Source organism: Gopherus evgoodei, chromosome 2 (genome assembly GCF_007399415.2).
Source record: "Gopherus evgoodei ecotype Sinaloan lineage chromosome 2, rGopEvg1_v1.p, whole genome shotgun sequence".
NCBI lineage: Eukaryota > Metazoa > Chordata > Testudines > Testudinidae > Gopherus > Gopherus evgoodei.
The window spans coordinates 40,444,605-40,471,553 of record NC_044323.1 but is presented as its reverse complement, the minus strand read 5'-3'; the positions used below and the strand labels follow the sequence as shown (position 1 = coordinate 40,471,553).

At 41.0% G+C, this 26,949-nt stretch overlaps 1 protein-coding gene across 7 annotated transcripts in view; it reads right to left on the bottom strand.

The window, feature by feature from the left end:
* The window catches only part of TRDMT1 (tRNA aspartic acid methyltransferase 1), a 55,050-nt gene that overhangs the window by 13,520 nt on the left and 14,581 nt on the right, over window positions 1-26,949 (bottom strand). For 5 of the 7 annotated variants that reach the window (XR_003998776.1, XM_030550445.1, XM_030550444.1 and 2 more), the window contains 7 exons: window positions 23,895-23,971; window positions 17,920-17,991; window positions 13,108-13,173; window positions 10,865-10,934; window positions 9,866-9,949; window positions 8,587-8,957; window positions 946-1,003 (listed from right to left, as the gene is read on the bottom strand). Coding sequence is in view for 5 of the 7 variants with exons in the window: in XM_030550445.1 (XP_030406305.1) it covers window positions 946-1,003; window positions 8,587-8,957; window positions 9,866-9,949; window positions 10,865-10,934; window positions 13,108-13,173; window positions 17,920-17,991; window positions 23,895-23,971 (798 nt within the window). In the remaining 2 variants the exon portion in view is untranslated. Of the gene's footprint in view, window positions 1-945; window positions 1,004-8,586; window positions 8,958-9,865; window positions 9,950-10,864; window positions 10,935-13,107; window positions 13,174-17,919; window positions 17,992-23,894; window positions 23,972-24,449; window positions 25,427-26,949 lie in introns of those variants that run through there. The other 2 variants (XM_030550447.1, XR_003998777.1) reach the window with 2 other exon arrangements.

Here is a 26,949-nt window from a genome sequence, read left to right as displayed (position 1 = left end):
AAAGTATAGTTTGTGCTATACTTTTGCACTCAAATGTCTCACCAATTACAGTTTACAAGGAAAACCATCATGCTGTCAAGAACGGGTAATCATTTTTTCTCAAGTCAGAGGCTACACAAATATTCAAATATGCAACCACAGGATAATACCCTGCAGTCGAATACTGGAGAACAGAGATGACTTAATAAGCAGGCAGTAACATCCTGTACTAAAATTATGCTATGAATACTTTGTTAAACATGACAGCTTTGATATTCCTCTATGTTCCAACACTGCATTCCTCGTACACCCAAAAACGCTATTTAAATCCTGGCCAAGGATTAAAAAGTGAAGTTTTTCCATATATGTATGACAACTGTTTTCAGAGAACCTAATATTTTTTCTGTGATGTTTCATCAAAAAAGCCTGCCATTTCATTTTTTTAAAATTTTCCTAAAATGTTCACTTTTTGGTGAACTTCACATTAAAAGTGGACTATTTCAAAATGTTGTGTTTCAATGCAAAATATAATACTTTTGAAATGTAAAAACAATGAGTTTTAATTGTTTGACATTTTTACCGTAGAACAGGGTCACCTGTGTGCAAAAACTGGCCCATAAACGGCCCTAGAGGCAAAAATCTGATGTGCTGTAAACTATCCACAGACTCAGCCCATATCAAGGTTTTCAAGTTTCATTGTGAATATTCAGCATAGCAACAGGAATGATAAAATAGTAGCATGCTCACATTCTTCCCACATAACCATGACTTTAATATACTCCATCTGGGTACTCATAGTAAATTAACTGGAAATACCTGAAGATCTGGAGAGATAGTTGCTCTGTGCTGTAAGATTTGGTCTTGAAGACATTTTTGGTTATAATATATTCAGAACAGTTAAGCCAAAGTAGTAAGAAAAAAATTAACAATAAATCATTCTGATATGATTCACAATGCATCCTGTACCTGCACATCCTCTGCTGTCTGCAGCACTGACCCTGTTCCTTCTACATAGTGACTATACCTTAAAAACAACAAAAAAATTATATATGAAAAGTTCTATTAGGCTTTACAATATTGATGAGTGTAGAAAAGCATGGAGGTTAATTTGCTGGCACTAACAAATAGACTTTTGAAAGGTTACACAAAGGCCTTCTTATTAACACAACCAACCCTGGGACTACAAAACCAGCCTCCGAAAATAATCTTTGGGGATTATTCTCAGGAGATTTATCCATAGTAACAACCTGTAGAGCAACCAGTCAAGGATTTCAGGCATAATGTCTTCAGAAACAGCCACCTACGTTTCATGCACAAATTATGCATTTGTAAGTGCCAATGGGCTTCTGGGTACACAACTAGGGCACTTCTCCAATTTCGCATCCATTTGCATGCAAAATGAAGATGGCCACTTTTGAAAATCTGGCTCTTTGTATCCAAAAAGGAGGACAGGACCATTAGCGAGAGCCTAAAATTTTCATTTTAACTCAGGAAGAATAGAGAAATTCAGTCAGATTTTGGCATTAGTTGAACATATTTTTACTTGTTTTTTTGTTTACAGCAGTCAAAAAATATCCAGCATATAATAGTAAGAGTTGACATTCTAAGCTATATTTTGGCTCTTTTGGAGCGTTTGTGGTTTAAACTGTAAATACATGTTTACTCAACAGTCTCTCACAGACTATCATTTAAATGTAATTATAGGGTTGCCAGACTGTCAGAGACATACACTGCTTGCATGGTAACTATTGTGCAAGAAAGTCCTGAACAGACAGGGATTTAGAAAGCAAGATAAATCGGCTTTGCGCAGTGAACATCTAAGGAACAGCCACCCATCTGCATCACGCCTCTGGATGCACTTATTCCACACAACCACGAGCCATGCCCTCACCGTATGCTACTCCCTCTTCGCTCCTCACCACTGTACAAACTGCTGTTATGGAGTCCTCTGCACAGCTTCATGGGAGCTTAACTCACCCCTTCCAGATGCACTGAGACACTGTGGTGGCTGCCTTTTGTTTTGGGCTTTACATACTCCACAAAAGGAAAAAGCAGTGGGAAAAGTGCCCACAGGGGCAACAGTCTTGTTAGGGCTCAGGCCTGCACGAAGCTGAGCACTCCTGCACTGATCCAGCAAATTACTTCTGCATATGAGTAGCTGTACTGAAGTCAACAGGACTACTCATGTGATTAAAATTAAGCCTGTAGGTAAATGCTGTGCCGGATCAGGGCCCCAAAAAACAGTTATGGATTATGATAAGTAATTAAACCAGCTTCTAAATACATGGTCTTTGATTAATATTTTTAAAATACATTTTTAACAAATATTTGTTTTCACAAGATAATCCATATGAGAGGAATTCTAATGTATTATATATACATGAAAGACCTGCATTTATAAATAATAATTATAAAAAAAACTTCTGAGGCAAAACAAATAAAATAATTGCAAGTAGCTTCTAAACTGGTATTTCAAATCCTTATTTTGGCAAGTGATCTTTATCATGCATCCATATTATCATAAAAAGACACTATTCTAAATGAGTTATGCTGAAGGAATTATGGACAATATGGTAGTATGATATATACTATTTATGGTGGAACTGCCCAAAAATTACAAGATTTTGGTTTCTATAGAGAGATAATGTAATATAATTCTAAGTGAATACTCTGAAAGATCACCTGCTCTTACAACTGAATAATAGTTTTAATAAAATTGGGCAGAATTGCATCTTTTTTTATTAGCTGTTCATATTTCTTTTTATTGTTACTGACTAGAGATAAATCAACAACCCTAACCTAGTACTTTATGAAATTTGGGAAGTTTTAGCATAGGAAATAAAAGCACATTAGTATTTGGGCAGTTGGTTACTTTTCAGTACTTATATGGAAAGCAGACACTGGATTAGAAAACTATGTTCTAACTTTTTACTCTACTGAAGTTTGATTATTTTGTTGTTCTTCTCTTTATGTACGTAAGCTACTTAAAATGTCTTAGTTTGACTCAGGCAACCTATTCTTTGTCTGGGTATAGTGTATTCCCTTGTGACTCTAATAAAAAGTCAGTTTCCTCTACACTACATAGGACTTTCAGTAACTTGCTTTACATGAGTTTTCAGGTCACTGATTGCCTTGGCAATAGCATATCCTTGTTAAGACTATATGGATTTATAAAGAGTGGGTTTAACTTGCTCTGTCATTCAAAATGTCCCATATATCCAGGCTGGGGGTGGCATCCAATGTGAAAGGTGCCTACTGGTGGAATCTCTCAGGCAGCAGGTGGGAGAGCTACAGGAGGAGGTGGCCAGGCTGAGGAACATCTATGTCCATGAGCAATTCCTAGACAGTATCCATGTGGAGACAGCTGATGGTGCTGTCCCAGTTGACAGGACTACTGACACTCCAGTGAAGGAGGAGATGCCTCAGGGTGTATCTGACACACCAGTGGAGGAGGAGGCTCAGGGTGGACACAGCCAGCTGGTTACTTCTAGCAGCAGGCGGTGCTCCACCGCTGCTGCGAACCCTCCTGTTGTGGTAAAAGATAACCATTATGCTCTTCTTGATACAGGAGAGAAGAAATCACCCCCAACAGTTAAGGGGGTGAAGCCTCGTACCCCTAAGGCTGGGAGGTCTGCTGCCACCACTGTTAAGAAACGTAGGGTAGTGGTGGTTGGAGACTCTCTGCTGAGGGGGACGGAGACACCCATCTGTCGCCCTGACCGTTCATCCCGGGAGGTATGCTGCCTGCCAGGGGCCCGTATCCGAGATGTTACAGAGGCTTTGTCGAGGATTATCCGGCCTTCTGACTACTATCCCATGCTACTCATCCATGTGGGCACAAATGATACTGCGAGGTGTGACGCTGAGCAGATCAAGAGTGACTACAGGGCTCTGGGAGTACGGGTTAAGGAGTTTGGAGCGCAGGTGGTATTCTCTTCGATTCTTCCTGTTGAAGGTAGGGGTCCGGGCAGAAACAGATGCATCGTGGAGGTAAATGCCTGGCTGCGAAGATGGTGTCGCCAGGAGGGCTTTGGCTTCCTCGACCACGGGATGCCGTTTGAGGAAGGACTGCTAGGAACAGATAGCGTTCACCTTTCGAAGCGGGGAAAGGCCTTATTTGCGCACAGACTGGCTAACCTAGTAAGGAGGGCTTTAAACTAGGTTCGACGGGGACAGGTGAGCAAAGCCCACAGGTAAGTGGGGAACAAGACCTGGGAGATGGGTTGGAAACAGGAGGGAGCATGGGCTATAATGGCAGAGAGGAAGGAGGGTCAGGGCAAAGCTGGGAGGCAAGATCAAACCAGTATCTTAGATGCCTTTATACAAATGCAAGAAGTATGGGTAATAAGCAGGAAGAACTGGAAGTGCTAATAAATAAATACAACTATGACATTATTGGCATTACTGAAACTTGGTGGGATAATACACACGACTGGAATGTTGGTGTGGATGGGTATAGTTTGCTCAGGAAGGATAGACAGGGGAAAAAGGGAGGAGGTGTTGCCTTATATATTAAAAATGTACACACTTGGACTGAGGTGGAGATGGACATAGGAGACAGAAGTGTTGAGAGTCTCTGGGTTAGGCTAAAAGGGGTAAAAAACACAGGTGATGTCGTGCTGGGAGTCTACTACAGGCCACCTAATCAGGCGGAAGAGGTGGATGAGGCTTTTTTCAAACAACTAACAAAATCATCCAAAGCCCAAGATTTGGTGGTGATGGGGGACTTCAACTATCCAGATATATGTTGGGAAAATAACACCGCGGGGCACAGACTATCCAATAAGTTCCTGGACTGCATTGAAGACAACTTTTTATTTCAGAAAGTTGAAAAAGCTACTGGGGGGAAGCTGTTCTAGACTTGATTTTAACCAATAGGAAGGAACTTGTTGAGAATTTAAAAGTAGAAGGAAGCTTGGGTGAAAGTGATCATGAAATCATAGAATTTGCAATTCTAAGGAAAGGTAGAAGGGAGTACAGCAGAATAGAGACAATGGATTTCAGGAAGGCGGATTCTGGTAAGCTCAGAGAGCTGATAGGCAAGGTCACATGGGAATTAAGACTGAGGGGAAAAACAACTGAGGAAAGTTGGCAGTTTTTCAAAGGGACGCTATTAAGGGCCCAAAAGCAAGTTATTCCGATGGTTAGGAAAGATAGAAAATGTGGCAAAAGACCACCTTGGCTTACTCTTGAGATCTCGCATGACCTACAAAATAAAAAGGCGTCATATAAAAAATGGAAACTAGGTCAGATCACGAAGGATGAATATAGGCAAATAACACAGGAATGCAGAGGCAAGATTAGAAAAGCAAAGGCACAAAATGAACTCAAACTAGCTATGGGAATAAAGGGAAACAAGAAGACTTTTTATCAATACATTAGAAGCAAGAGGAAGACTAAGGACAGGGTAGGCCCACTGCTCAATGAGGAGGGGGTAACAGTAACGGGAGACTTGGAAATGGCAGAGATGCTTAATGACTTCTTTGTTTCGGTCTTCACTGAGAAGTCTGAAGGAATGTCTAGTATAGTGAATGCTTACAGGAAGAGGGTAGGTTTAGAAGAGAAAATAAGGAAAGAGCAAGTAAAAAATCACTTAGAAAAGTTAGATGCCTGCAAGTCACCAGGGCCTGATGGAATGCATCCTAGAATACTCAAGGAGTTAATGGAAGAGGTATCTGAGCCTCTAGCTATTATCTTTGGGAAATCATGGGAGACGGGGGAGATTCCGGAAGACTGGAAGGGGGCAAATATAGTGCCCATCTATAAAAAGGGAAATAAAAACAACCCGGGAAACTACAGACCAGTTAGTTTAACTTCTGTGCCAGGGAAGATAATGGAGCAGGTAATCAAAGAAATCATCTGCAAACACTTGGAAGGTGGTAAGGTGATAGGGAATAGCCAGCATGGATTTGTAAAGAACAAATCATGTCAAACTAATCTGATAGCGTTCTTTGATAGGATAACGAGCCTTGTGGATAAGGGAGAAGCGGTGGATGTGATATACCTAGACTTTAGTAAGGCATTTGATACAGTTTCGCATGATATTCTTATAGATAAGCTAGGAAAGTACAATTTAGATGGGGCTACTATAAGGTGGGTGCATAACTGGCTGGATAACCGTACTCAGAGAGTAGTTGTTAATGGCTCCCAATCCTGCTGGAAAGGTATAACAAGTGGGATTCCGCAGGGGTCTGTTTTGGGACCGGTTCTGTTCAATATCTTCATGATTTAGATGTTGGCATAGAAAGTACGCTTATTAAGTTTGCGGACGATACCAAACTGGGAGGGATTGCAACTGCTCTGGAGGACAGGATCAAAATTCAAAACGATCTGGACAAATTGGAGAAATGGTCTGAGGTAAACAGGATGAAGTTCAATAAAGATAAATGCAAAGTGCTCCACTTAGGAAGGAACAATCAGTTTCACACATACAGAATGGGAAGAGACTGTCTAGGAAGGAGTATGGCAGAAAGAGATCTAGGGGTCATAGTGGACCACAAGCTTAATATGAGTGAACAGTGTGATACTGTTGCAAAAAAAGCAAACATGATTCTGGGATGCATTAACAGGTGTGTTGTAAACAAGACACGAGAAGTCATTCTTCCGCTTTACTCTGCGCTGGTTAGGCCTCAACTGGAGTATTGTGTCCAGTTCTGGGCACCGCATTTCAAGAAAGATGTGGAGAAATTGGAGAGGGTCCAGAGAAGAGCAACAAGAATGATTAAAGGTCTTGAGAACATGACCTATGAAGGAAGGCTGAAGGAATTGGGTTTGTTTAGTTTGGAAAAGAGAAGACTGAGAGGGGACATGATAGCAGTTTTCAGGTATCTAAAAGGGTGTCATCAGGAGGAGGGAGAAATCTTGTTCACCTTAGCCTCCAATGATAGAATAAGAAGCAATGGGCTTAAACTGCAGCAAGGGAGATTTAGGCTGGACATTAGGAAAAAGTTCCTAACTGTCAGGGTAGTCAAACACTGGAATAGATTGCCTATGGAAGTTGTGGAATCTCCATCGCTGGAGATATTTAAGAGTAGGTTAGATAAATGTCTATCGGGGATGGTCTAGACAGTATTTGGTCCTGCCATGAGGGCAGGGGACTGGACTCGATGACCTCTCGAGGTCCCTTCCAGTCCTAGAGTCTATGAGTCTATGAGTCTATACCTCCCTCTCATTGCCTGCATCACAGCCTACATTGCTGTGGACTTGCACACTCAGTCAACATGCTCCTCCCCCATCCTCAATCCAGTTCAACAACGAGGGGTGTTAGAGCGCTCTGGTTATTCCCAAAACCAGCTGTTCCACAACTACATTAAAGAACTTCAGCAAGCCAGACACTGTTCCTATTTTGGGTCTTCCTGTAACATAAAAGTATATTTTAAAATCAAAACATAATGAGCCAAATTTATCCCTGTTGCTACTGCAGTGAAACGTCTGGAGTTACACCAGGAATCAGTTTGGCCCAGGGTTTTTAACTAAGTGTGCTAGTTACTGCCCCAGTCTGGTGAGATGTTGAGTGTCTCCAGTGTTCCCCTCAACCTGTATTGGTGCTGATGTCAATCAGAGCTGGAAGAAAAATGATCTTCCTATCCCATAAAAAATGTCAAGGTTTCAAAAAGGTTTCCTGTCCTGAATGGAAAAGGGTCAATCTTAAAAAATGTTCACAAACTGAAAGTCTAGGGGGAAAAAAGTAGTTTCAGTGAACTGAAACATTTTGTTTTAATAATTTCAAAACATTTCATATTAATTTATAGAGTAAAAACAATTTTAAAATAAAAAATGGTTAGTTTATGAAACGTGTTGAACTAGAGAACCAGACATGTTTACTTTAGAAGTCAAATTTTTTTGTGAAAAGTCTTAGTTTCAATGAATCAGTGAAATTGTCACCTGTTTTCTGACCCAAAAAACCAACAACTTTTCATCAAAAAATTCCCAACTAGCTCTAATGTCAATGGGAATTGAGAACACTCGGCACTTTGCAGGAGCGTGCCTTAGAAATGCAGAGTACAAATTAGCTCCTAGACCGGTGAACAACAGATATTTAACTGAATGAGCTTTCATCTGTGCATTTCTTCATTAAAAATGTAACTAATTGTTGTAAATAAGGAACGTAAGGCCAGATCCCTAGGTGGTGTGAACAGACATAACTCCATTGCCTTCAGTGCCGCCACTTGCACCAGCTGAGGATTTCACCCCACGGTTTACAACATCAATTAAATGTACATTAGTAACAGTTTTAATGAGGAAAGGAGCTGTTACTGAAATTACAAAGCATTATGTATAAGTTATAAAGAAATTAATTAGTGCATTAGTTTTCCACCAGTCTACTGAAAGAATGTTTCTGCCAGGGGTAATTAAGCTTCTCTGAAGGTCACCAAACAAATGTCATCATCTTTGTGAGTGCTTTTGTGTGCAGGGCATACAATGTTCTGCCAGAGCAATTCTCATGCTCATATTCTGTTGAATCAGAAAGCATGCAATAAAGAGAAATGTGTTGCAGTAATGTCTTGCTTTTTGATGGAATGCTGCTTTTGGTTTTTAAAATGACTGCAAAGTTTGCATTTAAAATGTCTGGATAAAGTTCCACAGCAGACTCTCCTGGAAACTTACCCTTTTGTGAAGCATGTGGATCTCCTGCAGCTGGGTGTCACAATGTCTAAGAGAAAAGCATAGCGCAGTAAGGCCTTTGGTGGCAAGAAGTACTGACTCATTTCTTCTCCATCCTCTTCAAGGAAGTCTTTTAGCATTTGAATAGAGAGATTACTGTCCTGGTTCCACTTTTTTTCCATTTCTTTCGCTGTTTCGAGTTTAAAAACAAACGCTTCCTTCTGCGAACACTGTCCACTGCCACCATCAGAACCAGAGTTTGGATCAATGTACTCCTCTTTAGGTGGCATGAAGCAGCTCTCTTTTTCCAAGCCTGCAGCGACTCTGTGCTTCACTGAAGCTTTTGGCTCCTGGTCTGGGAAATTTTCCAATATCTACCATGGAACAAAATATGCAAATGATTGAAATACTGTACTTAGTACTGTAATAGTCAACTGCCAAGAGAAGTCCATGTAGCAATGTTTGGGAAGCCATACAGAGCTGTCCAGTATAAAATAAGACTTGATTCTTCCTTTTCATCTATCAAGATTTTGAAACGATTCTGCCATTAGGAAGTGCTAACTTGTACATGCTTTGTAGATGTATGCAGCCAGCTTAAGGAATATGGATCTTGCCATTTCACTTCCATAAACAGGGGAAGAAAGGGTTGTGTGAAACTACCATAAAGAAAGCTAGGACCAGGTGAAAGTTGTTTGGTTAGGGGCTTGGCTAGTAAGCTGAGACTCGGACCAGATTTGCTGAAATGTTTGTGAACCTCCAGGGAATTTCACATCTCCTCCCACACATGCCTATGTCTGTCTCAATAGGCCTGGAATTCACCATTATCTTTCAATGTCTTCTGGGCACTGACTAGCAGTTCATGTTCTTCACTCTTTTTAGGAAGTCTGGGGCTTTGCTGCCACTTCCTCCTCTATGGAGATCTTCAAGGGGCACTGGGTGGTCTCCCATTTTCTATCTCTAAGGGACCTCGTGGGCATTGCTGCACCCTCCACGCTTCCAAGAAAAGGTTCTGGTGGGCAGGGAGGGTACTGCCAGAACGCCCAGCATGTCGGTCTCTTCTGAGTCAGCAAAATTGTTCCCAAGAACTACTTTAAGCTATCTAACCCAGTGGGAGCCATTTCAATCCCCAATGAGACCAGAATCAGCAAAAAAAGAAAGGTGGCTTATAGCCACTTTACTTACACACACACTCTGCAGCTGAGCATAAGCTTTGCACAGATGAAGATCTAGCCCTCAGTCTCCTTGAAACAAAGAGCAGTCAAGGAATAGCAATGAATCTCACCTGACCAGGAGTTTGAAAGGAAAATAACTCTGACTGAAGCTTTGCAATCAGAAAATATCGCAGCCTGGAATTGGGAATGCCAAGCTGTAAACAAAACCCCATAAAACAATCAGACTACATGGTACAGAGAATCAAAGCAATCTGCACTGTCACAAAAAGATCAAGTTACCACTTTTTGTATTAATACAATATTTAGCACTTAAAATGTTTACCACTTCAAAGTGGTTAACATTAACCAACCTTACCCTAGACTAAGGCTATTTTCAATGGGCATAAAATAGTGTTTTAAAAATGTACCCATGAAGAAATCTCTACATCATTAGTTTGTAGTTAAGGATCTGCAGTACAGGCAATTTTTATGCACTGTACAACTCAGATCTTTCCATCCATTTGCAGTATCGTGAGTGACCTCCCTTCCCACAGATTTATTGTGCCTCTGATCACACCTTCCCTACCTAATTTTTCTCAAGCAAGAGAAATACATAATTTTTCTCAGGTTTCGGACTGTCATCTGAAAATCAACAGAAAAGTTAAACAAATGTTTTATGTAAGGTGGGAAGTCAGAAAGAAACAAATGTCTTTAACTACAATTTTTAGGGCAAACATCGTCACCATTATCTGTCACAATGAAGTAGTAAAAGAAGATGTTCAATCACATGAACAAGGAAATTAGATAAGACATGCCACAATGAAGAATGACCCTGTATCTCAAAGATACAGAGATTTACATGTAACACAGTAATGGCCTGATCCTGTACGTCTTGGAGAAGCCAAACTTACAGATTTAAACAGTATCCATTGGCCGATCAAGCAGTGATAAGCAGAACGAATATGTAAATATCCTGATCTAACTCAAAGCTAAGTCAGATGGCACCACCAATCCATATGAATGTCCACAAAATTGGACATCACTCTTTCTTCCAATATGTGAAATTCTTTCCAAATATCCCATTTACTCTTCGGTACAGTTGGATGAGTTATAATAATCTTACTACTCACACATGTTGGAGACAAGAGAAATTCTTGGTATTTAAATCCACACTTCTTTAGAGTTTCTACAAGTTTGTCTCTAATAATGAAAAAAAATAAAGCCAATTACTTGTCCCATGCAATTAGACACAGGATGCAATATACTCTCTGTTCACCTCTTTTCTTTTCTTAAATAAAGATCCATTAAAGGCAATACTGTAGTCACAGGACAGTCAGCAGACACACTAGAATACTCAAACACAGCTTTGTAGACATCCAACTATGGTCATACATCTACGTTTCAGGAGAGAACACAAAGTAGAGTGTTGCACTAGCTGAGCAAGGAGCAATTACAAAAGACTTTCACTGAAACACCACAACTACTTTGGAGCAAACATCCTCCAAAGAAAGTATCTGGTCTTTAAAAAGTACTTCCAACATGTTGTCCAGTCAGTAGGAGACACATTCTCATTAGGTGTGGATTACACAATTATTTACAAGCACTGGATTAGAAGTAGGATATTAAAACTCCTACTTAACTATTCTTGAGTTAATATCTCAGTATCTGCCTATGTTTACGACTGAGCTTATTTATTTAAGTACTACTCCAGTACAATAAAGGAGAGACTGTTTGAAGTAGGGGATTCACAACAATTGGTTGCTCAGCATAGGGGATTTCTAATAAAAGTGTACTCCATATATTTTGAGGAGACTATTAAAATGGAAGGTTGCTTACTAAGGATAGTGTCTGATATAGGGTATACTATATTCTGCAGCCTAACAGCAGGCTGGATCCGCATTGAAAGTAAGGACTATGATCTAAATCCTAGCCTGGCAGGGGCCACAAGAGAAAAGAGGAACATTGTCTGGTGTGTTTTCTGACACACAGATCATTGCATTTACAGGACAGGATCCCACAGTATAGGCCAGGGACATGCATGGGCCCAGTTCACAGCTCTTGCAAGCAGAAGTAGTGCATCTAGTAGCCAACAGGGAGCTGGAAATGCCCCCTAATCAGCAAACAGTGTTCATGAAGGGATTTGGTGATGTGCAGGTTGGCACATTAAGCAGCTTCCTCTCTCTCCTACTGCTTTTATCTATGGAAAGATCCTGCCCTATTGTTTGCATAGGGAGAGGAGGGATTAGGCAAAAGGGGATTCCTACAGCCTCTCCCCTACCTGGCACAGCAGTGGATAGGATTTAGTTTTCCATTTTTGGGTTAAATCCCAGTCTCTGCCTCCCAATTGCTAAGGCTATGGCTACACTAGAAACCATGCAGCAGTGCAGCTGCGCTGCTGTCAGCTCTCTGTGTAGTCACTCTATCTCAGGGGTTCTTAAACTGGGGGTCAGGACCCCTCAGGGGGTCACAAGGTTCTTACCTGGGGGGTCGTGAGCTGTCAGCCTCCACCTGAAATCCCGCTTCACCTCCAGCATTTATAATAGCGTTAAATATATTTCAAAGTGTTTTTAATTGATAAGGGGGGTCACACTCACAGGCTTGCTGTGTGAAAGGGGTCACCAGTATAAAGTTTGAGAATCACTGCTCTATGCTGACAGGAGAGAGCTTTCCTACGGGCTTAATTACTCAAGCCCCCACGAGTGGTGGTAGCTATGTTGGCAGGAGAACCTCTCCCGCTGACATAGTGCTGTCCACACTGGCACTTAAGTTGGCTAAGTTATGTTGCTCAGGAGGGTGGCTAATTCACACCCCGAGTGACATACCTTACGTAGACTTAAGCTGTAGTGTAGCCATAGCCTAAACTTTGAAATGAAAGGTGAATGAAGATTTCCAAAATCACTTCAAGTTAGCAGCATACTAATTGCCTGCATAGTTTGCTGTTGCGGTCACACCAAATTCTCAGTGCCAGCACTCAGTCAAGCAGGGTATGAATACAAGGCTTTCGGCTAGTCCTTGCCCCTCTACTATAACCACTAGAAAGGAACTCCAGTAAAAGCTGTGAGACCTACGCTCATACCCTGTGTTGTACGATAATATTGTTCTTTGAAAATATAGATGAAAATTCACATCAATTTTTACCAGCTAGCATCATATTTTAAATTATTTTGTTGGTTTGGAGAAATCAATAACTTTTTAATAAAGTCCCCCAAGCCCTAAAAATTTCTTTGTAAAATTAAGATACTATTTTTAACCTGAAACTGATAAATGCACCATTTTACTCCACTCCTCTTTTAATCTAACTTTCAAAAAAAATAAATTATGTGTCCCCCCCTTTACTTAATACTGTTCCGAATTAAAAATGATCATATCATACCTGGCAGAAGATGTTTCAAATCCTTTCACATTTTCTAAAAGTATATATTTTGGTAGCCTCTGGAGCCTACAAGAAAAGTCAATGTAGTTTAGTAAGATGTAAACCATATTACATCAAAACCATGTTACATTAAACCAAGATTTGAGGACTTCAATAACTCAGACATAGGTTAGGGGTTTGTTACAGGAGTGGATGGGTGAGATTCTGTGGCCTGCATTGTGCAGGAGGTCAGACTAGATGATCATAATGGTCCCTTCTGAGCTTAAAGTCTTTCAGTCTATGAGAACAGCACAGACTTATTTAGCAATAAGAAAGATTTAGGTGAAAGTTGCCAAATTTAGGTGGCTAACTTTAGCCAGCTAAACAAAAATGGTCTGACTTTCAGAGTTGCTGAGCACACGTAATTCTCAAGGAAGTTAAAAATTGCAGCGCTTCTGTGCTTCTGAAAATCAGGCCACTTTTGCTTAGGTGCTAGTTAAGGATTTAGGTGCCTACCACTGAAAACACTGATCTTATTCATTTACCAAAGCATCATTCTCATTCATAAGGTTATAAGTTAGAGGTCTGTATGGTATATGATGAAAAGAAAAAACAAACAAAAAAACCCCACCACTCATCCAGTGTGTGGAAAACTTGTAACAAAATGGGCCTGATCCTGCTCCCAATCAAGTGAGTGTCAAAACTCCTGTTAATTTTAGTGAAAGCAGGATTAGACCCAGTGCTTCATTTTAGTACACATTATGTTTTCAGAGAGTTTCGCTTTCTGACATTTTCTGTTGTATCTAATTAGCTTTTGTGGAAATTTACTTTAAATATAGTGTCAGTGGGGCTAGTCTGAAGTCCAATGGCATCAATGCCATGCAGGTGCTCAGTTTGGAACCAAGCTCATTGCATAGGCAGCAGGCTGAGTCTCTGGAGGAGGGAGCTCCTCATTTTATTCTGGAGCATTCTTCTTTGGCTGATTCGTGAGTCACACATATGAGCTCCACAGAGCTTCTGCCAGTAATATGGATTGTTCCAAACATGATCAGGAAGGTTAAAAAGGGAGCCCCAACACACAAAACAACTGTACCATGATATACTCCTAAACTCTGATGGCAAATACAATAATGATAGAGGAGGTGTGACATTTTCTTCAGGTGCCCAGGACTCGAGTCACCTTGTTACCCTCCTGCCTCAGCAAGAGAGCAACTTGCCGGTGCTTAACTGGATGTCAGCACCCTGAAACCATCAGTCTGGTAGCCACCTAAGAATCTTCTCTCAGCTCTTACTTTGCCTTGCAGGTTAACAAAAGGTGCGCCCCAGCACACAAGCCTCTCTAAAAGCATCCCCCTGTAGTATCCAGCCCATCACTAGTCACTCTAGAAATGATCAGGTTTGCAATCCCCAAGGGAACAGAATGCACCAGCTTGACTGGTGTAACCTAGGATCAGGTCTTATAAAACCCCAGCACTGAGATACAGTTATAGTAAAAATACTCAAGAAAGCAAAAAGTATAATCCCTTTCTTGGAGTCTAAACTTTAACAGGCTAAAACCCTCATCTAAAGCTGCTTCAGGTGACAAACTATCTCCCAGCGTCTCCAGCCAACATAACTGGGCTCTACCCTTCATGAATGCAAAAGGAGCCAGAACATCTACACTGTAATTTTATAGCCCCTCAGCCTGAGCCAGCTAACCCAGGCTGACTGGCTATGGGTCTTTTACTGCAGTGTAGACATGCCCTCTGTGTCCAGACTCCACATCCACCAGCTGAAGACTCCAGGGCCTCCTTGGATCCAGAATTTCTCCCAGTTCTCTCTTTCTGTACCTTCATGTGTTAGCCACCCCCCGAGTCCCCTTCAGCCCCACTTCATCTGTATTCCTCTATAAAAGATTGGAAAAAAGGTAAAAACAGGAAAGGAAGTTGCAATTACTTTACAATACTGTGCATGAAATTTGTGCTGGATATTACAATTAAGGATACAAAACAGTAACTCCTACACTATACTCACTAAAAATTTTACTGAACATTTTCCCATTTGGGCTGGAATTTTTCATGTCTGGTCTCTGGCAAAGATGGTATTTCCAAAAAAAACACATGCCCGCTATCTCAGCAAAACACGATCCCCAGAGCTGGGGAACTCTGCCGCAATGGCTACCCAGTCTTTTTATGATCTGTCTGCAGTAATTCCAGCTTCACTTTGACAATTTGCCCAAGGGAGATTAGCAGCATCTACTGGGACACAGAGATAAATTCTCCCAGCCAAGCCCAACTTCTTTGCCCTGTCATGATAAGGGTCACATGTGCCACAGTCTTATGTCTTGTATCTGAGAAAAATAAAGTTTCTATCTTCTCCGTCTAACCATGCAGCAATCAGAATGAGCCATTTCCACTTTGAAAGCAAAAAACTGTCTCTGAAGAAGAGCTGCCCCCCTTCTTGTGTCTCAGTTCCCCATCTGTAAAATAGGGATAATGGTACTGACATTCCCTTCTGAAATGTGTGGTGATCTATGGATGAGCTTAGAAGGAGTCTAAAACTATTAACTCACAGACCTGTTTTTTAAAATAAATTCAACACAGAGGAAGGATGCAATTAAGGCACAGGACTGGGCTTCAAGAGATGTGGGTTAGGATCCTGGCTCAGCCACTCGTTTTCTTCGTGACTTTGGGCCAGTCACTTAATCTCCCAGTTCTTCAATTCCTTATTCATAAAATGGGGGAAATAATTAAGCTTCCTTTTACTTGTCATTTGTCTGTCTTAGCTATATTGATCATAAGCTCTTTGGGGCAGGAACTCTCTTACTATGTCCCTACAGTACTTACTCCACTCATGTGGGGCCTTTCATTTCTACTGTAGTACAATGGTAACAAATCTATTTTTAGTATATGTAGCATGCGAGACTTGTGAAGACAAGACTCGGGAGATCATCAATTTATTTGAGAATTACATTAACGTTACACTATTGGGCTCCAAGAACATTTAGTATCTTGGTGCTGATCTTCCCACTATAATTCAAATAGCTAGTGAACCAAAGTGCTCAGTTATTCAGTGGATGTGAGTTTCATGCTAGATTTATGCCTTCACTGAAAGGCAAGAGTGGGAAGTCCAGGCTTGTTGCTTGTTACCCAGAATTATGAAAATATATCTTCTATCATCCTTCTTACAGAGAAAAAGGATGATCCAGTGGTTAAGTTTCTAGCCTAGGCTTTGGGCAACCTAGGTTCTATTCCCTGCTCTGCCACAGACTTCCTGTATGACCCTGGGAAAGTCACATAGTCTCTGTGCCTAAGTTCCGTATCTGTAAAATGGGGACAATAGCACTATACCGCCTCACAAGGGTGTTGTGAGGAGAAATACACTAAAGATTGTGAGGTGCTCAGAAAATAAAATTCTGGAGACCACAGAAGTTAGATAGATCAGTTTACATAAGCCATGCTTGGGGTTTAAACTGATGATAGCACGTTGTGCTAGATTCCATCAAAGCCGATGCAGCACTGCATATACACGACAGGACACGTGAATCTCAGCCCTAGGCAAAGTGACACAGTGTCACCATGTGCAAAAACAAAAATAAAACAACTGACACTACTGCTGTTATGCACTCAGTTACACGTGCAGATAACCCATAGAGATAACTGCTTGGACATAAGAAATAGTTTGGCTGGAGCCAGGATTCTTGGCACCACCTCCCTCCCCTTGCCAGTAATAGCTCAGGAAGAAAGATGAAGAAAAGATCTTCCAAAGACAACAAGGTATTTTAGAGGAAGGTTGCCGATGGCCCAAGTTCCCTGTTCATATAGCAAAAATTTGAAGAAAAGTAAAAGGTGGCCTGATCCCCTGAGGGAAAGAATTGAAGAGGAGGAAGCTGGCAGCCTGATCTCAACCTCCAGCGTAAGTAGGATTTCCAAGGAATGATCGATGATTAGCTAATTTCTCACAGCAGCAAACCCAAATGATCAGATTGATGCCAACCAGTGCCCAATCCAGGAGCAGGGATTTCTCCAGTGGCAACACCTAGACCAGCTCTCTTCTCCCACTGCATGAGAAGGCTCTCGCAGAAATAGTCACCGTTGCCCCAAAACAGACTGTGAGCAATATCTTGAATTGATCTGCATTTATGTGAGCAGCAAACATTTTTGTTAGTATGTGCCACATATGAATAGTAGTCATAATTGTTGCTATCATTAATAGGTTTTGAATCAAGTACTATGTAGAGATAGTAGAGGAACACTAACAAAGAAGCAGGGCTCAGCTAACTCCATAGTATGATGATGAGTTATTAATGTTACAAACTACAATAAGCTGGTTGCATCCCAAAACAGAGATGAAGGCACAATCTCTGCCCTAAGATATACAAACAGTGGTGCTAATAATATCAGAAATAGTGTTTAAATCATAATCAGTTCAAAAAGTGGAACCAGAAATCTTTTTCACCTGGCTATTTCAGATGTACTGGTCTTGATATTTACACAACACCCACCAACAAGGACCACAGGACCCAACCCTGCTCCTAAGTCAAGTCAATTTTGCCACCGGATTCAAAAGAATATTCTGCCTCTACTCTTCATGGTGTATCTAGAGTTTTAACGGACCTGTGCAAGACATGAAAACCAAACATGGAAATCAAAACAATAAGCTGTAAGTTATTAATGTTAGCAAGAAACTAGAATTTACAAGCAACAAAATATTATACGAAAACAAGTGGATGAACACAGTGGCATTATAGTATCATACTTTGAAATCAGTATGGATGGCTTCCCTTGGTACAATATTATACCGACCTAGTAACTTCAAAAGTTTAAACGGCTGAGCTAGAAGATCAGTTTATACCTTGGGAGAATATCAAGGATGTAAAGAAAACTGTTTGTCCTTGGATCAGATACATCACCTTGCAGGCCAATTCTAAAGGAGGATAAAAAATAGAACACAATTATCAGCTTGTCATCTTAGATATTTATTTTTAAAACAGAACATTTAAAACTCTTCACTTGGGTCCTGCTCACACAAGGGATTATGCACAGGCACCAGTGTCTCCACACATGGATCCACTTGCAGGATCAGGGCCTTTTTCAGCGCTCTAAGGACTGAATGTTGACTCCCAGACTCAATCACAAAGAGGTTAGGGATAAAGAATCACAGAGGACCCAATCCTGTAAATATCTAACCTTGGGCTGAATCCTGTAAAATGCTAAGCTCTCTGGCCCAATCCATCAAAGCACCTGAATGTGCTTAACTTTAAGCACATGAGAAGACCCACTGAACTCAATGGGACTACTCACATGCTTAATGTTAATCACATTCTTAAGTGCTCTGCTAGAATGGGCCCAGAGTTCTCAGCAATTTCCAGGATCCTGCCCCACATGCATAATTTTACTTATATGAGTAAATCCAAACACTTAAATGGGACTACTCACTTGGCTAAGTGATTCTGGGCCCAGAGCATGTATTTTTATTGGCTTATTTAAAAAGAAAAAAACAACAACATGTAGGTGAAAGCATTTTGGTATTTTTCTTTTCCAAATTAATTTTACATAGCACTGTTTTATCAGTATGTAATCAAAATAGTAGATTTGGAAAAAAAAACCCACCACCCCTCTCCATGCATTGTTTTGAATCAAAAACACATTCTTAAAGAGCCTAATCTTTTTTTAAATTGAAGTTATTGGTGTGAGCAGAGGGCCAGATTCTGATACTCTTAATCATGTTGAGTAGCTCATTACTTCACGAGTAGTTCCAACAACATCAATGGGACTGTTTATGGAGTAAGGGACTACCAACAAGAGTAAGATTATAACAACCTGGCCATGTGATTTGTTACAGACTTAAAGTAATTATTACGGTGGGTAAGCAATTAAAAAAAATTGCAATTAAAAAATTAATTGCAGTTAATCGCACTGTTAAACAATAATAGAATACCAGTTATTTAAATATTGTGACAGACCCAGGCCAGTGGGGTGCAGGAGTCTGGTAGAGGGCAAATATACTGGTCACTAGGTGAGTAGTTTTCTGTTCCCTGAGTGACCAGAGCAGGGTCTGCACTAGAGTGGAGTAGTCAGGGGAACTTGCTAGAACCAATTAAGGCAGACAGGCTGATTAGAACACCTGCAGCCAATCAAGGTAGGCTAATCAGGGCACCTGGGTTTTAAAAGGAGCTCTCCCCAGTCAGATGGGCAGGAGCCAGAGGAGAGGAAGTGCGTGTGAGTAGCTGGGAGCAAGAGACACAAGGAGCTGAGACTGAGAGGGTGTGCTGGTGGAGGACAAAGGAGTACAAGCGTTATCAGACACCAGGAGGAAGGTCCTGTGGTGAGGATAAAGAAGGTGTTTGGAGGAGGCCATAGGAAAGTAGCCCAGGGAGGTGTAGCTGTCACACAGCTGTTACAAGAAGCACTATATAGACAGCTGCAAATCCATAGGGCCCTGGGCTGGAACCCGGAGTAGAGGGCGGGCCCAGGTTCCCCCCAAACCTCCCAACTCCTTATCAGACACAGGACGAGTTGATCCAGACTGTGGGGGAGATCACTGAGGTGAGCAAATCTGCCAATAAGTGCAGGACCCACCAAGGTAGAGGAGGAACTTTGTCACAATATTTTGAGATGTTTTTCTACATTTGCAAATGTTTTGATTTCAATTACAATGCAGAGTACAAAGTATACAGTGTTCACATTGTAGTTTATTTTTATTACAAATATTTATGCTGTAAAAAACAAGAAATAGTATCAGGGCCAGCTCCAGGGTTTTTGCTGCCCCAAGCAGCAAAAAGAAAAAAAAAAAAAAAAGCTGCGATCATCTCTACCGCCGCCGCTTCAGTCTTCGGCGGCAATTCAGCGGCTGGTTCTTCACTCCAAGAGGGAGTGAGGGACCTGCTGACGAATTGTCACTGAAGAGCCCAACGTGCCACCCCTCACCGTTGGCTGCCCCAAACAGCTGCTTGCTGGGCTGGTGCCTGGAGACAGCTCTGAATAGTTTATTTCAATTCACTGCACTATACTACTTGTATGAGATCTCTTTATTATGAAAGTCAAACTTACAAATGTAGAATTATGTACAAAAAAAATTGCATTGAAAAATAAAACAATGTAAAACTTTAGCGCCAACAAGTCCACTCAGTCCTACTTCTTGTTCAGCCAATCGCTCGAACAAATGAGTTTGTTTACATTTGCAGGAGATAATGCTGCCTGGTTATTGTTTATAATGTCACCTAAAAGTGAGAACAGACGTTCGCATGGCACTGTCGTAGCCAGCATTGCAAGATATTTACATGTCAGATGCGCTGAAGATTCACGTCTGTTCATCTTCAACCACCATTCCAGAGGACGAGTCCATTCTCATGATGAGTTTTGCTCAATAATGATCCAAAGCAGTGCAGACCAATGCATGTTCACTTTTATCATCTGAGTCAGCAGCCACCAGCAGAAGGTTGATTTTCTTTTTTGGGGTTCGTCTTCTGTAACTTTTGCATCTGAGGGTATGTCTACACTATGGGATTATTCCGATTTTACATAAACCGGTTTTGTAAAACAGATTGTATAAAGTTGAGTGCACGCGGCCACACTAAGCACATTAATTTGGTGGTGTGCATCCATGGTCCGAGGCTAGCATCGATTTCTGGAGCGTTGCACTGTGGGTAGCTATCCCATAGCTATCCCATAGTTCCCACAGTCTCCCCTGCTGGTGCAAAAACAGTGTTGTGGGTGATTCTGGGTAAATGTGGTCACTCATTCCTTCCTCCGTGAAAGGAACGGCAGACAATCGTTTCGCGCCCTTTTTCCCTGGATTGCCCTGGGAGACGCCATAGCACGGCAACCATGGAGCCCATTCAGCTTTTTTTTTTTACTGTCACCGTATGTCTACTGGATGTTGCTAACAGACGCGATACTGCAGAGCTACACAGCAGCATTCATTTGCCTTTGCAAGACAGTAGAGACGGTTATCAGTTGTTCTGTACCGTCTGCCATGCCATTGTAAATTGGCGACGAGATGACAGTTATCAGTCATTCTGTACCGTCTGCTGCTGTCATGGGTGCCCCTGGGTGAAGTCGGCCAGGGGCGCAAAGACAAAAATGGGAATGACTCCTCGAGTCAATCCCTCCTTTATGGTATCTAAAAATAGAGTCAGTCCTGCCTAGAATATGGGGCAAGTGTACTACAGAACCAGTGTACCAGAGAGCAAAGCCGCTCCGTGCCAGATCCCACAGAAATGAGCTACATGCCATTCTAGGGGGTGCCCCTGCAACAACCCCACCCGTTGCTTCCCTGCTCCCCAAACCCTCCTGGGCTACCGTTGCACTATCCCCCCATTTGTGTGATGAAGTAATAAAGAATGCAGGAATAAGAAACACTGACTTGTTAGTGAGATAAAATGAGGAGTAGGAAGCCTCCAGCTGCTATGATACTCCAGGCAGTACAGAATCTTTTCTTTACACATGAAAAGGAGGGGTCTGACGGAGCTCAGCCCCCAGTTGCTATGATGAAGACGGTTACCAGCCATTCTGTACCATCTACTGGGAATGACCGGGAGTCATTCCTATTTTTACCCAGGCGCCCCGGCCGACCTCACCTGAGGCCAGCCAGGAGCACTCACTGGATGATGACAAGGATGGCTATCAGTCCTTTTGTACAGTACCGTCTGCCACTGGAGAAGGGAAGGGAGAGGATGCTGCTGTTCACTGCCGCTGCACCGTGTCTACCAGCAGCATGCAGTAGACATACGGTGATATTGAAAAAAGTCAAGAAACGATTTTTTTCCCTTTTCTTTCACGGGGGGAGGGGAGGAGGGTAAATTAACGAGCTATACCCTGAAACACCCTGGACAATGTGTTTGACCCTACAGGCATTGGGAGCTCAGCCAAGAATGCAAATACTTTTCGGAGACTGCTGCGGACTGTGGGATAGCTGGAGTCCTCAATATCCCCTCCCTCCCTCCATGAGCGTCCATTTGATTCTTTGGCTTTCCGTTACGATACTGTGCTGTGGACTCTGTATCATAGCTTGGAGATTTTTTTAAAATGTTTTGCCATTTCGTCTTCTGTAACGGAGCTCTGATAGAACAGATTTGTCTCCCCATACAGCGGTCTGATCCAGTATCTCCTGCACGGTCCATGCTGGAGCTCTTTTTGAATTTGGGACTGCATCGCCACCCATGCTGATCAGAGCTCCACGCTGGGCAAACAGGAAATGAAATTCAAAAGTTCGCGGGGTTTTTCCTGTCTACCTGGCCAGTGCATCCAAGTTCAGATTGCTGTCCAGAGCGGTCACAATGGTGCACTGTGGGATACCGCCCGGCGGACAATACTGTCGATTTGCGGCCACACTAACCCTAATCCGATATGGTAATACCGATTTCAGCGTTACTCCTCTCATCGGGGAAGAGTATAGAAACAGGTTTAAAGAGCCCTTTATATTGATATAAAGGGCCTCGTTGTGTGGACGAGTGCAGCGTTAAATCGGTTTAACGCTTGTAAAATCAGTTTAAACGCGAGTGTAGACCGGCCTGAGTGTGGTTCTTTTAAGATGTCTGAAAGCAAGTTCCATATCTCGTCCCTCACAGATTTTGGAAGGCACTTCGGACTCTTAAACCTTCGGTTGAGTGCTGTAGCTATCTTTAGAAATCTCACATTGGCACCTTCTTTGCGTTTTGCCGAATCTGCAGTGAAAGTGTTCTTAAACCGAACATGAACTGGGTCATCATCTGAGGCTGCTATAACATGAAATATATGGCAGAATGCGGGTAAATCAGAATAGGAGATATACTATTCTCCCCCAAGAAGTTCAGTCAAAATTTAATTAAAACTTTTTTTTTTTTTTTTAATGAACATTGTCAGTATGGAAGCATGTCCTCTGGAATGGTGGCCAAAGCATTAAGGGACATGTGAATGTTTAGCATATCTGTCACGTAAATACCTTGCAATGCTGGCTACAAAAGTGCCATGCACACGCCTGTTCTCACTTTCAGGTGACATTGTAAATAGGAAGCGGGTAGCATTAGCTCCTATAAATGTAAACAAACTTGTTTGTCTTAGCGATTGACTAAATAAAAAGTAGGACTGAGTGAACTTCTAGGCTCTAAAGTTCAAGAGATAGCATTATGGTACTTGTATGAGGTGAACTGAAAAATACTATTTCTTTTGTTTATAATTTTTTACAGTGCAATATAATATAAAGTGAGCACTACATACTTTGTATTCTATGTTGTAAATAAAATCAATATATTTGAAAATGTAGAAGAACATCCAAAAATAGTTAAACATTAGAATACCAATTGAAATTTATTAACAATCCAGTAGTTTTTCTGAAGTTACTCTGGATTGAGAGAGAGCAGATTCTAACTATTAACAAGTAAAGGGAGGTACTGTAGGCAAAAAAATCACAAAGTTTCACTTTCGCAGGTCATGTACAGGATGCAAAACAAGTAGTACATCAAGCTTCAATGATTTTGACTGAACTATGAAAGTATGACTGGCCCATCACCACTTTTATTGTAGCAGTAAGGGACTACTCAACAAGTGTAAAAGTATTAGAATCTGGCAATGTCATTTGTTACAGAGTTGAAGTAATTATTGTTCATCTATTGAAACCTGATTGTTATTTGGAATTAATCAAACGTACATCCTAGCAGGCCTACTTCTTATCCAGTAAAGATCTGTCATCTCCAGTACCCACACAGAAATAGGTATAACAGAAGATACATGGGAAAATATAGATAGATATGAACCACGAAGTGTATGGATCTTGAAATTTTTTTTAACTGAATAAACATTCATAGTTACTGCATTTTTCTCCGGAACTGGAATATTTGTTATACACACCTTGTAAATGGCTGACATGGAGGACTCATCAAAATCATATCAAAAGATAATCTGTTTAACTCCGTCAGTGTTATGCCCTGAATAAGGAAGAAACATAAACACATGCTTTTGGGATTGTGAGTTTTGTCTTTTCTGCCAGTTACTGCTTTATAGCTACGAAACTTTCTGGTTACTTCCACTGTTAGCAGTCCCCTAGTAAAAACTTTCTAACCTGGCTCTTTGGCCTAATAACTGCGTCCTTCTCCAATGCTTGGCAAGCACTGTAAAGTGCAGATTTGTATTTACTTCCACAGTGCACTAGCAAAACTGGTGAGGTCAGAACACATGCTTGATCCTGGGTTTGTCAATCACGCTTTTAGAGCAACAGGGATAGCTCACATTTCTTTCAGTGAATCACATCAAAAATGTTAGCTATATTTTTCTCCCCCAAGCCAACAAAGCACCTTTATTCAAGTATTTAATCATTTTTTGGTCAGAAAAAAATATTTTAAAAAGCATTAAAACTCAACAGAACAGAATTAGATTTTGAAAAAGGATTTTCCTCTCTGTAGTCACCTGTCCATAACAATCTCTCAAATAATAGTCACTTGTCCATAACGATCTCTCAAAACATTACGTCTTTCTGAAAAGATAGCAAATTCCTTATGCAGAATCAAATGCCCAGAGGCTTTGCAGAGAATCTTCATGAAAACTTGGGAAACCAATTTTTCCACCTAGGTCACAAAGCATTAGTAGAGGTAGTATTACCATAGCAGTTAGGAGCCCTAATCACGGACCAGGGCCCCCAGTGCAAGGCAGTGTACAAACGCCAAACAAAAAGTGCAGATGCTCTGCAGCAATAATTGTAATACATGGGCTACAACAGCAGGTGCTGCCCTGGTATTCTCCCAACGGGGATATAGCATGGTTCCTACCAGGGCTTGGTTTTACCAGATAAAATCCTGGTTTTCACCTCCCTGGGAATAACTAGCTAGGCATTTTCTATTTTAAAAATGGTTTCATTAATGCATAGCACATTACACTTAGTTTTAGTTACATATTCAAATTGTGGTTACATGAGGCAGTAGATTCAGAGATTAATATAGGGTTGTGCAAATAAAAAGTAAAACTGCAGTGGGTGTAATTCTGAGATTGGTAATTAATACTGATCAGAATGTCTGTATACATTTTGGTTAAGTACTTTCTTGAGAAAGGTTATATATGTTGACATATTTCAGTTTTCTATATTACATAAACAAAAGTTGAAAACATTCGATGACGATAAAACAACAACAATGCAGAGTTGTAGACTTGAAGCATTAAGCAACGCAATCAGAAGCACACAGAGCTGCAGACAACTGGTCCAGGTCCATTTGGCCATGAAGCATTTTGTAGCAGAAGACCAACTCTGAGGTAGTGGAGAGATAGAGCCTATTCCTCAGTTCTGAATGTGCATATCCAAAGTTTGAAAAGATTCATTCAGTGCTTGCTGGACACTGCAATTGCACCACCAATTCCATTCAGCCAGATGGAATATCAGCATTCTTCAGATTTTTCTACCATGTTTCAGGGGAAAGTTTTTCCTTGAAAGCAAATGAAAAATGTTGATTTTTGGATACAGAGCTTCTTCTACTTTAAATGCAAGAAAATACGGAAGAAAGTTACGATTTTTGCTGAGCATCCAGTGCTCAGCAATTTCTTCTTATTCAACTAATAATTTCTTTCCTGCATATTTCAGATGAAGGTGGTTGGCCAAATGTGCACTGGAGCAATTAACTTTTATCATTAGCTCCAGCCATATTTTGCATGCAACAGCAATTGTTAATGTGTCCCTTTGAAATGACGACTTGGATCGGGGTTCGCTGAGATTTATTTGGCTATGACAATGCAGTTTTACCAGTACCTTCAACCTCAGAATCTAATTCACATCTTCACGTTTAGCCCAAGTCAGTGACTCCAGTGTCTTTCTGTTCTTTCCACTGCATTTTGAAAAATGTTTCCTCTTAGGGTCTGCCTTCCCACTCCCTTTTGCTTCACAATTTCTGCTTCAAAAGACTCTTTGCCATCTTAATGAACTTTCTCAAAATAACCATGAATTGGGTCAAGTGGTCTTCCACCTTTGCGCATGTTGAAATATTTTTACTTAAGTTACTGTACTCATGAGTTCAGCTACAGCAGTTGCTCTCCAGCCAGACACTCCAGAGCAAGAGGCAAAGTACTGGCCTGGATGGTTAGTTCAGCAGTTTATCTCAAATATGAAACTTCTGAATCTAGGGATTCCCCTTCTTTGCTGAACAAACGTCTAATTTTCATTGCTAAACAAAGAAGGGGAATTTCCAGATTCAGTAGTTTCTGTTTCAAATTGTCAAGGCAATAACATAGAGCACTACACTGAGGCTATATTTTGTGTAATTTTATTAGCTTTGTTTAAAATTAAACAAACCATATTACTGAAAAACTATTGTCAAATTCCTAAATATTTTTCAGTAACATTTATTAGTCTATTCTTATAATAAAATAATTTTTCCCAGTTTAAACCGGTATTTACCAATGCCCTATCTAAACTAGATTTTCCTGGGAAACTCTCAACCCTGTCTCCCCCTATCAAGTCTCCTCTCCATACTGACAAGGGTGACTGCTTTGCAGCAGGCAAAGTGTGCACTGTTGCCATATGCTGTTTTTCCATGGCCGGCCTGTTTACTGCTACTTTTAGCTTTGGGTGTCATGACTTGCTGCACCACAGTGTGCTAAATAATGTGGACAAATTCTTACACAGACTGATACTGTCAAATTAAATGTGTGGAGGTTTTAGGTTTATCTTTAGTTAGGACAAAGAGTTTTTTTAAACTAAAAGACTGGAAGTTGTATGTTTAACTGGCATGTCTAAGGTTCCAGAAGCGTTAGGCTGTAATCCATGACTCACATTTCATCCAGAAATACCATTATAAACAGAATATTTCATACTATGTCATGCGCTGTTGCTTAATATGGCATATGTTATAGCTTAACTCCTGGGTAACCCTAATAGGAAGGGTTTTAACTTAGTTCTTATTAGTGGTGAAGATGTTTTTTCTTT